Source organism: Trichosurus vulpecula, chromosome 3, assembly GCF_011100635.1.
Source record: "Trichosurus vulpecula isolate mTriVul1 chromosome 3, mTriVul1.pri, whole genome shotgun sequence".
In the NCBI taxonomy this organism is placed as follows: Eukaryota; Metazoa; Chordata; class Mammalia; order Diprotodontia; family Phalangeridae; genus Trichosurus; species Trichosurus vulpecula.
The window spans coordinates 158158961-158175025 of NC_050575.1; the positions used below are offsets into that span (position 1 = coordinate 158158961).

The window sequence follows — 16065 nt, forward strand, 5'->3', positions numbered from 1 at the left end:
ATGCACACATATAGGTATTTACAAAATACATTCAAACCAAACACAGGCATCCTTGGATGGGAAGGTACTGGCAGCAGGGAGGGACCAGGAAAGACTTACAGCAGAAGGAGGCCCTTGAGCTGTCCTTGAAGGAAGCCAGGAGCCAGGGAGGTGGTACAGTGGATAGAGCATTGGCCCTGGAATTAGAAGGACCTGAGTTCAAATCCAACCTTAGGCATTTACTAGCTGTGTAACCCTAAATACATAGGCAAGTCATTTAATCTCCATTGCCTCCCCCAAAAAAAATGTAACGAGGAAGCCGGGGATTCTAATAGGGGGAGGTACAGAAGAGAACATCATGGGAGATAGCCAGTACCAGTCATGGACACTGGAGATGGAGTCTTCTGTGTGAAGAATAGCAAGAAGTCCAGAGTGGCTGGAACATAGTGTCTCAGGAAGACCTGGGTTCAAAGAGGGAGCAGGAGTGTCATGAAAACCTAGAGGGAAAATATTAAAAAGAAGCAGGTGATCAGCAGTATCAAAAGCTGCAGAAGGATGAAGACCTAGAAAAGGCTATTAGATTTGGCAAAGAAGAGATTATTGGTTATTTTAGAGAAAATGGATGCTGTTGACTGATCAGGTTAGAAGCTAGATGGCAGGAAGTTAAGAAAAGAATGAGAGGAAAGAAAGTGGGGATAATGACTAGAGATGGTGTTCTCAAGGGATTTAGCTACAAAAGGGAGGAAAAATAAGGGGAAATAGCTAGCAGAAATGGAAGAATCAAGTGAAGGTTTGTTGAGGATGGGAGAGATGTGGGTATGTTTGTAGGCAATGGAGAAGCAGCTGGTAGATAGGAAGAGACTGAAGATTAAGGAAAGAGTGGGAATGATGGAGGGGAGGATATCCTAGAGAAGACAGGATGGAATAAGATCAAGGGTGTATGAAAAAAGGGTTTGCCTGGTAAAGAAGGACTACCTCTTCACTTAAGATAGGGGTGAAGGAGGAGTTTTCTGAGCAATATGAGATGAAAAGAAGAAGAAAAGAGAGAACCCTTGAGAAGTGGTCTTTTTTTTTTTTTTAGTGAAATATGATGCAAGGTTCTCAGTTGAGATGGTGAATGAAAGAATGAAGCACTTATTAAGATTTGTCTACCTAAAAAGTCCTTTGTTAAGTGCTGAAGGTACATATAGAAAAGTGAGACAGTCCCTGCTCTCAAGGAGCTCATATTCTATCAGAGGAGACCACACATATGGCAGTTTTCGGGGGCAGTTCAGATGGAAAGGTCCCATGGTCCTTAGGATATAACAGCAAAGCATATTATAATGCCTCTTCTTTTGTGGAATTTCCATTGATAAACTCTTATCAGTTTCTGATGTGGAACCATTTGATATTGCCAAGGACTTCAGTAGGAAGAACTTTTTCTTTCTGGGTCTTCAGTATTTGTATCTAGGTTGCATCTGCATAGAGGTTACTTCCCAGGCTGTGGGCAGTGGCCTGGAAGCATTGCTAGTTGAAAAACTCTCGGACTCAGGATTCTGGGCTGTCTCTATCATGATCTGAGGGGAGATGTTGGTTAAGGTGGCAGTAGTCGTTTGACTTGTTTGGCACAGGCTAACTCCTGTCTCCCTCTCAGGGTGCTAGGTTGACTTGCTTTCTCTACGGGGAGAGAAAGGATCACAGGAGCTTTGAGGAGGGGTGAAAAGGTTTGGAAAAACTGCTGTAGTGAATGGGATAGTGAATAGATTAAAGAGATATAAAATGTCAAAATGTCACAAAATAAGATTATTTGTTGCAGTGAGAGCCCAGTTGGATGTTGATGGTTTTAGGTCTCAACCTCCTAGAAAAGTGTAACAGTAGTTATAAATCCCAAATATTGCTTTAAATCTTTCTGTCAATGTAAGCTTGTGAGTCTTGTATGTGTTAAGCATTTCTTTCATATAAAGGAAATAAAATACCTATCTATACCTGATTTATATTGTACATTGATTACCCTTCTATTTACACTCCACTTTGTGAAGACATGAGCCAAACCTAAGTTATACGTAATTTTCCCTGGAGAGCCAATGTGGAAACCTAAGGAGTGAAAGAATGAGAAAAGAAGAGCCCAACCTTTCTTTTAGATGATTAGGCTCCCTCAGGATTGAACTTCAGCTGTGTATGCCTGGGTCTAGGGCTTAGAGGAGTGGAGGGTGAAGTGCTCCAGCCCCTCTTGGGCCTTGCAGCACTACAAATTATTAGACCTGATTTTCCTAAAAATAACTTGCAGATTTACAACTTTTACGACAAGCATAAAATTGCTTCCTTGTACCTTTGCCTCAAATGCAAGGATTATGTCATACTTCTTTTGAGTCCTTTGGCACATATATCATTTCTGACAAATATTTGATGATTAGTCATTCAGTTCAACATTTATTAAACGTCAAGCCCCTGGGCTAAGTAATGTGGAAGGAAGGACAAAAATAAAACAGTCTCTTCCCTCAGGGAGCTCATATTCTTTACCATACATAGATTAAGTACAAGTAATTATTTTGAGGAGAGAGTACCAACAACTTGGGACATAAGGGAAGGTTTCACAGAGGAGGTGGCAACTGAGCTGAGCCTAAAGTAGGCAGGAATTTGAGAGGCACTTATGATGAGGCACTCATGAAGACAGTACATTTCAGTGTTATCAAGTTCAGGGAACACTTAGTTCTGTTTGTCGAATCACAAAAAATGTGTGAAGGAGGAATACAGTGAAAGAAAATTAGAAAAGTTGGAATGAAACTATGTTCAAAGAGCTATAAAACTGTGCAAACCCTTTGGCCCAGCAAGACCACTACTAAGTTTGTATCCCAAAGAGCTCAAAGACAAAGGAAAAGGACATACATGTATACACACATATGTACATACACACATATACATACACACACAAATATTTATGGCAGCTCTTTTAGTGGTGGTGAAGAGTTGGAAATTGAGTGGATGCCCATCAGTTGGGGAATGACTAAGTTGTGCTATACGATTGTGATGGAATACTATTGTGCTAGAAGAAATGAAGAGCCGGATGCTTTCAGAAAAACCTGGGAAGATTTACATGAACTGATACAAAGTGAAGAGCAGAACCAGGAGAACATTATACACAGTAACAGCAATATTGTATGATATTTGACAGTGAATGACAGTTATTCTCTTATAACTCAAAGATCCAAAACAATTCTGAAGGACTTATGATAAAAAATGCTATTGACCTCCAGAGGGAGAACTGATGAAGTCCGAGTACAGATTGAAGCATAATTTTTAAACTTTTTTTTGTAAAGTAGCTTAATATTGAACTATGTTTCACATGATTTCACATGTGTAATTGTTATTACATTTCTTGCCTTTGGGGAGGGGGAAGGATGGGAGGGACCGTATTCAGAACTTAAGAATTTTAAAATGTTAAAAGTAAATATTTTTTAAAAATGGTTTTTAAAAAAATAGACTATATTTTTTAAAGGCTGGAACCCAGATTAAGGGGAGCCTTAAATGACAAGTTGAGGAGTTTCTATTTTATGTTAGAGGTGACAAGAAAACATTTCAGGTTTGGATGTCAGGAAAGAGACAAGATCAGGACTGTGCCTTAAGATTATTTTGGCAGCGCTTTGAAAGATAATAGTAATAATAATGGACACCTTTCCTGATTCTCCTTAATTCTAGTGCTGTTCCTCTGAGATTATCTCCAATTTATCCTGTATATAGATTTTTGGCATCTTCACAGTAGATCAACTGTTACAAAATTAATATCAACCAATCATTAAACATTTATTAAGTGCCTACTATGTGTAAGGCATTGTCCTAAGAGCTGGAGATACAAAAAAAAAAGGAAAAAGAGAGTTCTTGCCCTCAGTCTAATGTTTGAGATACGGTCCTTCGTAGACCTGTGGGGCTGGCCCCTGCTGGAGAGGTAGGACAGGGGCGGCACCCCTTCGGGAAGCCCCTAGTTCTGCAACGTTCCCAAGAAACCTTTCTCCCCCAGGGAAAGGGCGCCTGCCCTCACCCAATATGGCGGCAGATGGGACACATTCAGTCACGTGGCTTCCCCGTTCCAAGGGCTATGCGTCCTCTTCGAATTTCCGTTAGAGCCGGAAGCTGGGGGGCGGATACCTTCCTCTGGAGCTCCTCGTGTTTGCGGCCGCCGGAGCGGGCTCCTTTCTCCAAGTCGGGGCACTTCGTAGCCGGCATCATGGTGAGTTTGGTTGGGACCTCTGGCAAAGCGAGGCCCAGGCTGGGGAACAGGCCAGGACAAGTCGGGGACAGGGCCGGGTTTGGGGCCGGGGATGCCCGGGATCGTAAGGAGAGCACTGCAGAGGGCGGGGCCGAGCGTCCAAAGAGGTCAGAGGTCAGGGTGCTGCACAGGGTGTGTGGGGGGAGGGGAGGGGATTGTCTGGTTCTCTTGTGTTGGAGGTGGGGGAAATGAAGTCAAATCAACAGAAATTTATTAATTACTCATTCTGCGCTAGATCTGGCGCTAAACGCCGGAAATACAAAGAAAGGCAGAAGGCAGACCCTGTTCTCAAAGAGCTCACAGTGTAATGGGGAAAACGATAAGAAAAACCATGTGCATGCAAGCTGTATACAGGATAAATTGGAAATGAGGGTAGGCACTGGCATTAAGGGGCATCGGGAAAGACATTGCAGAAGGTAGGAAGAAAGCTAGGAAAATTAAAAAAAAAAAGATGAGGAGGGAATGAATTCCAGGCATGAAGGAAGGGCCAGTGAAAATGCCTAGAGTAGGGAAATAGGGTGTCTTGTTGAGAAGCGGCAAGGAGCCGGTGTCCCTTGAACCAAAGAGTATGTTGTGCGGGTGGCGTGAAGAATTTTAAAAGTCTCAGGGCTTTATATGTGATCCTGGAGGTAACAAAGAACCACCGGAGTTTATTGGGGGAGGGGCATGCAGTGATGTGGTCAGACCTGCCCTTTAGGAAGATGGCTTTGGTAGTGGAGTGGAGGACAGACTGGAGTTGGGAGAGAACTTGAGCCTGAGGGCCTGAGTCAGGGGAGTGTCTGAGGTGTGGGGTGGGGAGTGGAGGATAACAGGATTGTAGAATTGGATTAGAGGACACGACCCTATTCCTAGGGATTAAGAGCCCAGAGTGTGTTTGGTGTGGAGTGTCAGTCATAATGGGGGAAGGTGGAGGCTAGGAGGTTTGGGAAAAGAAAGGATCAAGACCTCGATGGTGGAGGAGCACTGCTGGATCTTGACTCTGTAGATGAGGGAGAGAGTGGATGGAAAGGGAAGGGGGGGGAGAAAAAATACCTGGCAGTAAGTAGCCACTCCAGGGCCTAGAGTCAATACTTTAACCTCTTAATTCCCACAGACGGTGGGCAAGAGCAGCAAGATGCTGCAGCACATCGACTACAGGATGAGGTGCATCCTGCAGGACGGCCGCATCTTCATCGGCACCTTCAAGGCCTTCGACAAGCACATGAACCTGATCCTGTGTGACTGTGATGAGTTCAGGAAGATCAAGTGAGGAGGGGGCTGGGTTGGAAAGCTTGGGATGTGAGGAGGGGAAGGGGGTTTGGAGGGCAGGTAAGCTAGGCTTCTCGTACTCATAGAACTCTAACCAGCTTTTCTCTGTTTTAGTCCTGAACACCGTCCCCTTCCAACCCCCCCACCCCCATCTTAGTGGATTTTAAGGAAACATTTATGCCCAGACATGACGTATGCTTAGATGTATACCAGCATATATCACCTGAAAATGATAAAAGAAAGCACGGTATGGTGGGGGGACCTTTGATCTTGGGATAGATCAAATAAAGCATTTATTAAGTTCTTAATATGCCAGGTACTGTGCAAGAGAGTTAGGAAATCAGTCCTAGATTTCTATAGGCATATAGCCCTGAGCACCTAGTCCTGTATAAACTGTGACTTTTCGTAGAAACTGTGACTTTTCGTAGACATTTATGTCTAGGCCAAGTTTCCCCATCTATTAAATGAGGGGGTTAGAGTAAATCAGGCCTTCACAACCTGCAGCCCTTGGGACACTCATAGCCCATGGGTGACTTGTGTTATGCTGGAGGATTTCCTTTACATACAAGGGATGTTTTCTTCTACATTTTTCACCGGCTGCTGGAAATCCTTGGGCTGGCCGCAGGTTGTGCAGGGTGGACTAGATGGTCTTTAAAGACCTTTCTAACATAACATTAATGGTCTTTCCCCTCATAGAATTTGGTCTAGTAACTCTAAAGTTTCCATGTTCTTTTTTCAGTGTTTTAACTAAGGCCCTCTTTGGTTCTGTGATTACCAATACGTGCTTTGGAGAGAATACTTAGTTATCTAGAAAGGGGCCCGTCCTATTCATTGTTTGTTGAACTCCCAGTTTCTAAGTTCCATGTCTTTATTCCCAGCAAACAGTGACATTTAATGAAATTCGTTCGTGTCTTTAATTGTGATATACATTTTTTGATTTTTTTTTCAAGCTCATTTTGAAATACAGTCATTCCCCATTTGTTATTGAGCATAAAAAGAAAAGGGAAAAATGCAATTCAGCAAAATTACCATATACATGATTAGTTGTGCTTATTTAATGAGTTGAAATGCTTTGAGGTAAATTTACTTCAACTTAGCAAACATTTATGATGCCTCAGTACTGTGAGGTCAACAGAAATAGTCTCTTGCATAATAATATATATTATTCTCTGAGGTTTTCTGTCAGAGGTCTGTCATTCTATGAGATCATCTTGGGGTGAAGGCTTTTTGTAGTATAATTAGGGATTTTAAAGGGGGACCCGATTTTACATTCAATTTAACTGTTCTCTGTGTAAGACACTGCTTTGAACTTAAACAAGTATAATGACGAATAAGACTCGAATCCTGTCCCTGAGCAGTTTGTAGTTCAGTAGGTGGGATGTCAGTTATTCAGACATCTATAATACAGTATTTAGAATGTGATTCATGCTAAAAGAGGTACAGAGTGCAGTCTGAGTGTTTATTAAGATCCTTGTTATGTGAAGTTATGACTCTACACAAGGCTGGATTTTAAATTATATCTACTGAAGACTGGATGTGTGACCTTAGACTAGGTTCTTTCAGGACCAAATTTTCCTCTTCTGTAAAATGAGGGGATAATATGATATCTAAGGTCTCTTCCAGCACTTAAATCTTGTGTTCTAAGGGCCCTTCCAGTTTTAACATTCCATGTTCTAAGGTTCCTTTCAGTTCTGACATGCTATGTTCTATGTTTTAAGGACCCGTCCAGCTTTAACATTCTATGATTCTAAGTCTTCCAACGTTAAGGATCCCAGGACTCCTTGAGTAAGTTATGGGCTTAGTGACAAGGTGAAGGTTTTGAGGGATCCTAGGAAGCCTAGGAGCATAGAATTGCCTGTATTGCGCAGGCCATATTCAACAGCCTTTTTCACTAACATGCATGTTTCTATTCTTCAGGCCAAAGAATGCAAAACAACCTGAACGAGAGGAAAAGAGGGTTCTGGGACTGGTGCTGCTTCGTGGGGAGAATTTGGTCTCTATGACTGTGGAAGGCCCACCCCCTAAAGATGTAAGGCAAAAGGATTGGGAAAGGTCAGGGAGGGGAACCCCCATCAGGGTTTGGAGGTACTCACCTTAGGAGCCTATAAAATTAAGAGGACCTTGTGTTTGTGAGAGTCAGCTGGGTGTTTAGAAACCAGAAAGTAGCCATAGTACTGGTACCTAGCGCTTAAGTTTGACTGGCCTTAATTAAATATTCTGATAAAGTTAGAGTTACCAAGTGGATTAGGATCAAGCTAGAGATTTTTGTGTTCATTGAGATAATAAATATTAAAGTTTGGAAGAAATTTGAGTACCAGGATCATCCTCACACTTGTGAGTGTCATTTAAATGCTGCTTTGAACAACTTTCCATTCCCCTCATAGGTGTCCTTCCCTCCTATATGAAAAGGGCAAGGTAACAGAATATTTCTGTTTTGATTAGATGACATCCAGTTTCTAAAGCTGTTAAGCTAGATGATCTGTAAGGTCTTCCAGCTCTTCTTTCTCTGATCCTAGGAATGATTGCCAGCATTGATGCTCTAGGCTCTGAGGTTCTTCCCAGTTCTTTCTGATGTGCTATGTTCTAATGAGGTTGGATTAGATGATCTGTAAAAGTCCTTTTCAGTTCTAAATTACAATCTTGCACCCTCATTTGATCTTCACACTCACCTATGAGGCTGTCTGTGCAAGGCAAGTTACTTAGCCTCAGTCAGCCTCAGTTTCCTTATCTGTAAAATGAGGATAATAATAGTATCTATGCTACAGGATTGTTGTGAGGAATCAAATGAGTTAACACTTTGTAAACCTTAAATTTTCCTTGGTATGAATGTTAGCTATTATTATTGGTGATGGTGTCATAGAGAAGGTATTTGTTCAGACATGGGTTGAACTAGGTGGCTTCTGAGAACTCTCCTAATGCTGAGAAGCTATTTTGCCTTGAGGGCCCTTCCATTGGTAAAAGTCTGTAAAACCTCTGAGCCACATACCAGAAAAATGGGGGTTGCAACTTTAGGATTTCTTTTTTAAAAGCTTGTAGATCGTTAATATCCATAGGTCATCAATTACTCTATCCAGGTATTAAGAGCACAGTAAAGTGTTTAGAGCACTGTAACTACGCAGGCATAACACTGCCTCCCCCATGCTTCTACGTATATGACCATAGTCAAAGTGATTTTTCATTCCACAATATCATTAAACCTTTATGACCATATTCCACAGTAATGTTATCTGGCTCCATTGTACCTGTCATCCAAGATATGAATTGGACTGTCGGTGTGAACAGAATTCATACCTGAGCCCTGGCTGCATTAGCTCCCTGAACACCTGTCTGATCCAGGTCCCATTTATAGTACTGTTCCCGTGGCAATATTCCCCATCCTCATTTGACCATAAAATTCTTTGGGACTTGCAAAAATATATATTTTATATATGTGTATATATTTATACACACACACATACATATAAACATACACACTATGTATACATACACATATATATGTGTATATATATCTACGTATCTTGACGGAATCCATTAATGCCAGCCCAGGTTTCCAAAGGAATAAAGGTGTCTTAATGAAATTTTGTAGCAAAATAGGAGAAAACTGTATTTTTCATACTAGGAAATTACTGCACGCAGTATATCTGTTTGATATATTTTTGTTGTTGTTGCATATTTGGATGTCAACAGCAGGCTGTGGGCATGGGAAGTGTAGTGTTTGTGGTTTATGAGGGGCTGGTGACATTGTGTGCTTCTGCACAAACTATTGGGCCTTAGTTGCCAGCCTGCCTACAAAGTGTGGTCACACTTAGTCTTTGCTTCCCGATAAATGACTTCTTATGTTTTCCTTTTTCAGACAGGCATCGCCCGTGTGCCGTTAGCCGGAGCTGCAGGAGGCCCTGGGATCGGCAGGGCTGCAGGCAGAGGTGTGCCGGCTGGTGTTCCCATGCCCCAGGCTCCTGCAGGCTTAGCAGGACCTGTCCGAGGAGTTGGTGGGCCTTCCCAACAGGTGAGGAGCTGGGCGACCGTGACATCTTCCATCAGTTGATGAATTGGCTTTTATTAAATGCCTACAGTGTGCCAGACACTGTTGAGCTGTGGAGATGCAAAGACAAAAACAAAATGGTTCTTGCCCTCAAGGGGCTCATTTTGTCAGGGGCAATAAAGTCAGGGCATGGGTATTGAGGAGCACCTGAAGGACGTGCTCCATAAATGGCAGGTGTGTCGAGGCCTTAAATCCCAGGGTATACTCCTGGGGAATACAACCAGGTATTCAGGAGAGCATTTGGACCTTTTCCTTGGAATGCTGTAGGTATCAAACCAGACTTTCTGAGTAGAGCAAAGCCCTGGTGATATCTCTCCTCTCCTCACTTACCCCTGCTTTCTGCTGTAGGATTTATTGTGCACAATAAGTGCTTAAGAAATGAGGAGTGTAAATAATCCTCTGTCCCAGTTCTTCCACATCCTCTCCAACAATTGTCATCATCTTTTTTTGGTCCGTTGCCAATCTCATAGATGGGAGGTGGAACCTCAGAGTTGTTTTTTTAATACACAGTCACTATATTTTAACACTTTATCTAATTACCACCACCTTTAAAGCAGCAAAACATCACATGAATTTTCATGAAACTTAGAAAGACTGAAACTAATCAACCAATAAATTAATATTTACAGTTTCCATGGGTGCAGTCAACTTTGCTATTTACCTTCTATGTTTGGAAAACATGATGAGCTTACTGTTCTGTGGAGACAAATACCAATATGAAGATCAGCACCAATTTTATGGGCAAAAGAGTTCAGTAAATCTTTGTACTGAAAAAAAAAAAAACTTCCTATTTTCTCAAAGATCCCACCATTTACTTTGTGACTTTCAAATCTGGAGCTATCTTCCAGTATTAAAAAACAAACCAGCAGTTCATCACCAATAGAAATTTGATGTTTATAGCATTATCCTTACTCTTCCTTTTATTTATAAGTCAGTTGTTCCTCCTAGCCTTTATTTTCTTTTGCATGTCAAATTTTAAAGATTTCTAACCATTTTCCCAATTTTACTTATTCTTACATTTAGCCAAAGTAAATGAGAATGCTAAGTATTTCCTGAACTTCAAAAGTCCTTAATACCTTGTTCTTTGTATTTGGGGATTTTCAATTTTCTCATTGAGAAAAAAAAAATCTGTAACTCAACCTTATAGATTGTCCTTCTCCTACCTCTAATATACAATCTTTGCTACATATACATATAATGTATTTAAAATGTATTTAAAGCATACATACGTTATTTATGCTTTAAAGGCAATGTGAGATAAGTTGGGAAAGGAAGGATGGAGCCAGATTGTGCAGGGTTTTGAACACCAGTTTAAAGAACAAGAAGCAGCGTGGCCAGAACCATGCAATAAGAAGTCAGCCCTGATAATGTGCTTGGGAGACTAGGGGCAGGCAAAACCACCAGGATGCTATTACCACCCTCCAAGTCAAGAGAGAACAAGAGCCGGAACTAGAGGGTAGCAGTGAGAATGAAACAGAAGGAGAGGTATGAGACACTTCGGATGTTGGATAAAGCATTTAATCTCTCATATGTACATATGCACATTGTGTACATTGGTATACAATATATACCAAAATTTTGGTATGTGTTGGTGTATATTGTCTTAATTTCTTTTAAATGAGGAAGGAAAATCAACAAAATCTATAACTGTCATGTGGAAAGCCTTGAAAGTCCCATGCTTTTCCTCCATATTCAGTTGCTGTCTTTTACCCACCCCTCAATCCATTTCAATATCTGATCTCCAGGTCTCTGTAGTTCTTCTGGTTCATTATTGGTCAGCCAGTGTGTTATTCCATTCCTGTAAGAGGCCGTGGCTCCTTCATAAAGATTTGGAAAATTTCACATTGAATGTTGTCCTGTAGTTTCTTTACATTGTATCCCGTTTTCAAGTCTTGTATTTAATATGGAATTGTCTGGAGTACACAAACTATATGAAACCATAGTTGGGGGAAGAAATCACAGCCTGGTAATTTAACAATAACTCTACTTTTTTTCCCTTTATTTTCTAACTCATCACCTACTCTGTCTTCATCCAATTGGTATTCTTTATCAGAGCCATCATATAACTGTCCTTGTGTAAAGTTACCCACATTAGGTATGTCAGCCTTGTTCTGGAGGCAAGTTGTGGTCTTTCCAACCCTACCACCTTATGGTTGAAGGGGTCTGACTCTGCCTGGCTGCCTGTTCTCTGCTCAGAGAAAGGAGAACAAGGCTTCTCAGAAGAGCTGTTTTAATTCACTTTGCTTGTTGCTAGTGATTTGGAGCTGTTTTTATATGGTTATTGATTACTTTCCTATCTTTTAAGAATTGCCTGTTCCTATTCTTTGATCATTATTTTGACTTATTCTTATACATTTGTATCAGTTCACCATTATGTCTTACATATCACACTTTTTCCAGAGAAATTTGTTTAAAAGGCTTTTCTCGCAACTAAAATGTTCTAATTCATACTGAATTGATTTAGCTTTTGCAAAACCTTTTCAGTTTTATCTGACTTTTATGTTATTGGCACTACTCAGTTGCGTAGGTTTGAAATTTCAGTCATTTTTGATCATTCTCTTTCTTTCACCTCCCCCCACTGTCTAACTAGCTGTTGTATGTCTGAAGTGTCTCTTATACCTCTCCTTCTGTTTCATTCTCACTGCTACTCTCTAGTTCAGGCTCTTGTTATCCCTTGACTTGAGTGTGGTAATAGCATCCGGGTGGTTTTGCCTGCCCCTAGTCTCCCCAGCACATCACCAGGGCTGCCTTTTTATTGCACGGTTCTGGCCATGTTGCTTCTTGTTCTTTAGACCAGTGTTCAGAACCCTGCACAATCTGGCTCCATCCTTCCTTTCCCATCTCATCTCACATTGCTTTTAAAGCATTAGAGAAATGTGAAATGATGATAAATGTCTACTTTACTTTGCTGACATACCAGCTATCCCATTATTCCCTTTCTTGTTTTCCTGGTTTTTTGCCCTCCTTCATTTGTTAATAGCAAATTCCCAGTTATCTTTTTTACATATGTCTATTGCCATTTGTGAGGGGAAGGGTTGTGTAGATCCTTCTCCTTTGGGTTTCCAAACACTTTGTTTTATACACATCTAATGTATAAATTATATGTTATTCCAGCCATCTGTATTGGTATTTTAATCTCTATTAGACTGAACTTGACGAAGGCAGGAGTCATGTCTTTTCTAGACTTGGTATCTCCTTCAGTGCCCTCTATATCAGGGCTGTCCAGAATGTGCATGTGGCCTGTGATTTATGCGGCCCACCTACAACGTAGAAATTTACATAAATGCTTTAGTAATCGAAGCTGAGCTAACACAGAGCTCTCACTAAAATGGCAAATCAAAATATATTGTCTGTTGTTTCAATAAAAACCTAAGATTGGACAGCCTTGCTCTGTGTGGTAGGTACTTAATAAATGCTTGTATTTTTATTTGTGTTTTACTGTTACCACCCTCTGTGCCCTCTTAGGTGATGACCCCTCAGGCGAGAGGGACTGTAGCTGCTGCTGCAGTTGCTGCCACAGCCAGTATTGCAGGAGCTCCAACACAGTACCCCCCTGGTCGAGGAACTCCTCCTCCACCTGTGAGCCGAGGGACACCTCCTCCAGGTAAGACTTCCTTGGATAGAAGCTGTACTAGTTGATAGTTAAGGCCTCCGCTGGATTGGTGATGAAACATAACCTTGTCTGAACCTGATGAAGAGTTTGAATTATTCAGCAGGATTACTCTGAAGTCCAGCCTGCATGATTGTCCAAGAGCTTAGGGCACATGCTTTCCTAGGAAAGGAGCCCTGGCTTTTGTGTGTGAGTCATCTTTGAGCTAGGAATAGCCACCAAGTGGATGGTGGAGCTGGAGACTGTGGCTCCCCTCGCAAAGCTTTTGTCTCATCTTGTTACCTGGCTCTTATTTTCCCCTTTAATGCCACTCCTTACAATTTTCATACAACACTGAATTGTTCTCTGGAACTTCTCTGTTGCAGGCATGATGGCCCCTCCTCCTGGAATGAGACCTCCCATGGGCCCCCCAATGGGGATGCCCCCTGGTCGAGGGGCACCAATGGGGATGCCCCCTCCTGGCATGAGACCCCCTCCTCCTGGAATGAGAGGTGAGTGGCACAGCTGCCTTTGCAGTTCACGTGTGGTCAGTGTAATTTTGTTGCTAGCGTTCTTATCAGCCTGAGCTCTCTTCGTGGGAGCTCGGCCTCTGATATTTATGGGACTGCACAACAGATAAAAGTTGAAGCCGTAGATGTGTTCACCATACTTCCCTAGAAATGATTTTAGTCAGACCCAATTTTCTTGCTGTTGCTTGTGGGGGTGGGGTTCATTGCTCCACTGAGCTCTGAATCTCCTTTTCCTTCATAGCCATGGGTTTTGTTTTCCAGGAAGGATTAGATATTTGATCCTGAACCAAGTAATTTTTCCTTTCTGAGCCTCAGTTTCTTCCACTGTGTAAAAGAGATTATAATACTACTTTTGTTATGTACCTCCCAGACCTGTTGTGATTTGTAAACTTTAAAGCATTTTAGAAATGTCAGTTGTTATGTCTATCTCATGGGACTCTTTTGTTTCCCTTGTAGGTCCCCCTCCCCCAGGAATGCGCCCACCAAGGCCTTAGGATTCCTCAGCTGCTGTGATGCTGCCTCTGACTTGAGGCTGTATATAGTTTTGTGGGCTTTTTGTATAAAGTGTGCTCCTTTTAAATTGATTCATAATAAACTCTCGGGGAAAAAAACCTGCAGTGTAAAGTTGGCTATTTTCTGTGCCTGTTGGAAGCATTGGGAGGGAGTGCAGAATTTAAACACCTTAAGACTACCCTGGTTGTTACATGGGCTATCCTAGAGGAGATGGTTCTTTCATCTGAGTTATCTTTATTCCTTTTTTAGTCATCTAGATGACTTCAGATGCCTCCCTCCATTGTGATAACTATGGATTTAGTTCCCTGGTTTTTCCTATTATTTTTTTATAGCTTTATCCTCAGACTCTTTTGTTTGTAAGTCAGCAGTTCTTCCTAGGCTTCATTTTCTTTCTCATTTCAAGTATTAAAAATTTCCACCTATTTTCTCAAATTTGCTTATTCTTTAGCAGTTAACAAAAATAAATGAGAATGCTGAATATTCTTAAACTTTAAAAGTCCTCATCATCTTTTTTTTTTATTTGTTTTTGTGGGGGAAAGGCAGGGCAATTGGGGTTAAGTGACTTGTCCAAGGTTACAGAGCTAGTAAGTATGTCAAATGTCTGAGGCTGGATTTAAACTCAGGTCTTCCTGACTCCAGGGCCAGTGCCCTACTCACTGCACCATCTAGCTGCCCCTCTAAAAGTCCTTATCATCTTATTCATTGTATTTGGGGGTTTTCAGTTTTCTCACGGAGAAAAATAAAATTTAGTCACAACTCAACTTTATATATTATTGTGCACCTGTTACTTCTACAACATAATCCTGGATAGTAAAATTTGGTGCATGTTTTAATTTTTACTGCATGAGGAAGGACACGTCATCAAGAAAATGTTTAACCATCATGTGGAAAACTTTGAAAGTCCATGCTTTGCCCTTAAGGTTCAATTATTATCTTCTATCCACTGTTCATTCCATTTCATTATCTGACTTAAATTTTTCTCTAGTGCTTCTGGTACGTTGCTGGGCAGCTGGTGTACTATTTCATGGTTGTAGGAGGCCATAGCTTCTTCATAAGTTTCACACTGAATATTGTCCCATAGTTTTTTTTTTCTTAAATTTATTTATTTTTAGTTTACAACATTCAGTTCCACAAACTTTTGAGTTTTAAATTTTCTCCCTCTCCCTCACCTCCCCCCTTCCCAAGACAGCATGCAATCTGATACAGGTTCTACATATACATTCATATTAAACCTATTTTCACATTAGTCATGTTGTAAAGAACAATTATAACCAATGGAATGAACCACGAGAAAGAAGAAACAAAACAGAGCAAACAGTACGTTTCGATCTGCATTCAGACTGTAATTCTCTGGGTGTGGATAGCATTTTCCGCCATGATCCTTTTGGAGTTGTCTTAGAACCTTGCATTGTTGGGAAGAGCCAAGTCTATCAAAGTTAGTCATTGCACTATGTGGCTGTAACTGTGTATGATGTTCTCCTGGTTCTGCTCCCCTCACTTAGCATCAGTTCATAGAAGTCTTTCCAGGTTTTTCTGAAGTCTGTCTGCTCATCATTTCTTCTAGCACAATGGTATTCCATTACATTCATATACCACAACTTGTCCTGTAGTTTCTTTACACTATATCCCCTCTTTTCAAATCTTGTATAATATACAGAATTATCTGTTTGAAGCACAAAAACTATATGAGTTCAGGAAAGAAGTCACAGCCATGGTAATCAACAATAACTCCACCCTTTTTCATTTTATTTTCTAACTCATCAACTATTCTATTTTCATCCAAAATGGGACCTTCATCAAAGCCATCGTATAACTGTCCTTGGGCAAAATCTCCCACATTAATGTCCTCTTCTTTATGCAAGTTCTTTCTAACCCTTGGTGTACCTGTGAGCGGAATGTTGAGCAGCCACATGGTTGCTGT

General features: G+C 41.2%; 1 protein-coding gene across 1 annotated transcript; it reads left to right on the top strand.

Annotated features, from left to right (window-relative positions):
* The first annotated feature begins 4078 nt into the window (after positions 1–4078).
* On the top strand, positions 4079–14242 carry LOC118842975 (small nuclear ribonucleoprotein-associated protein N). Its single transcript, XM_036750334.1, has 7 exons — positions 4079–4183; positions 5316–5467; positions 7388–7499; positions 9324–9476; positions 12978–13116; positions 13488–13613; positions 14088–14242. Exons 1-7 carry the CDS (start codon positions 4181–4183, stop codon positions 14123–14125), a joined length of 723 nt encoding a protein of 240 aa, XP_036606229.1. The 5' UTR covers positions 4079–4180; the 3' UTR covers positions 14126–14242.
* The last annotated feature ends 1823 nt before the right edge of the window (positions 14243–16065 follow it).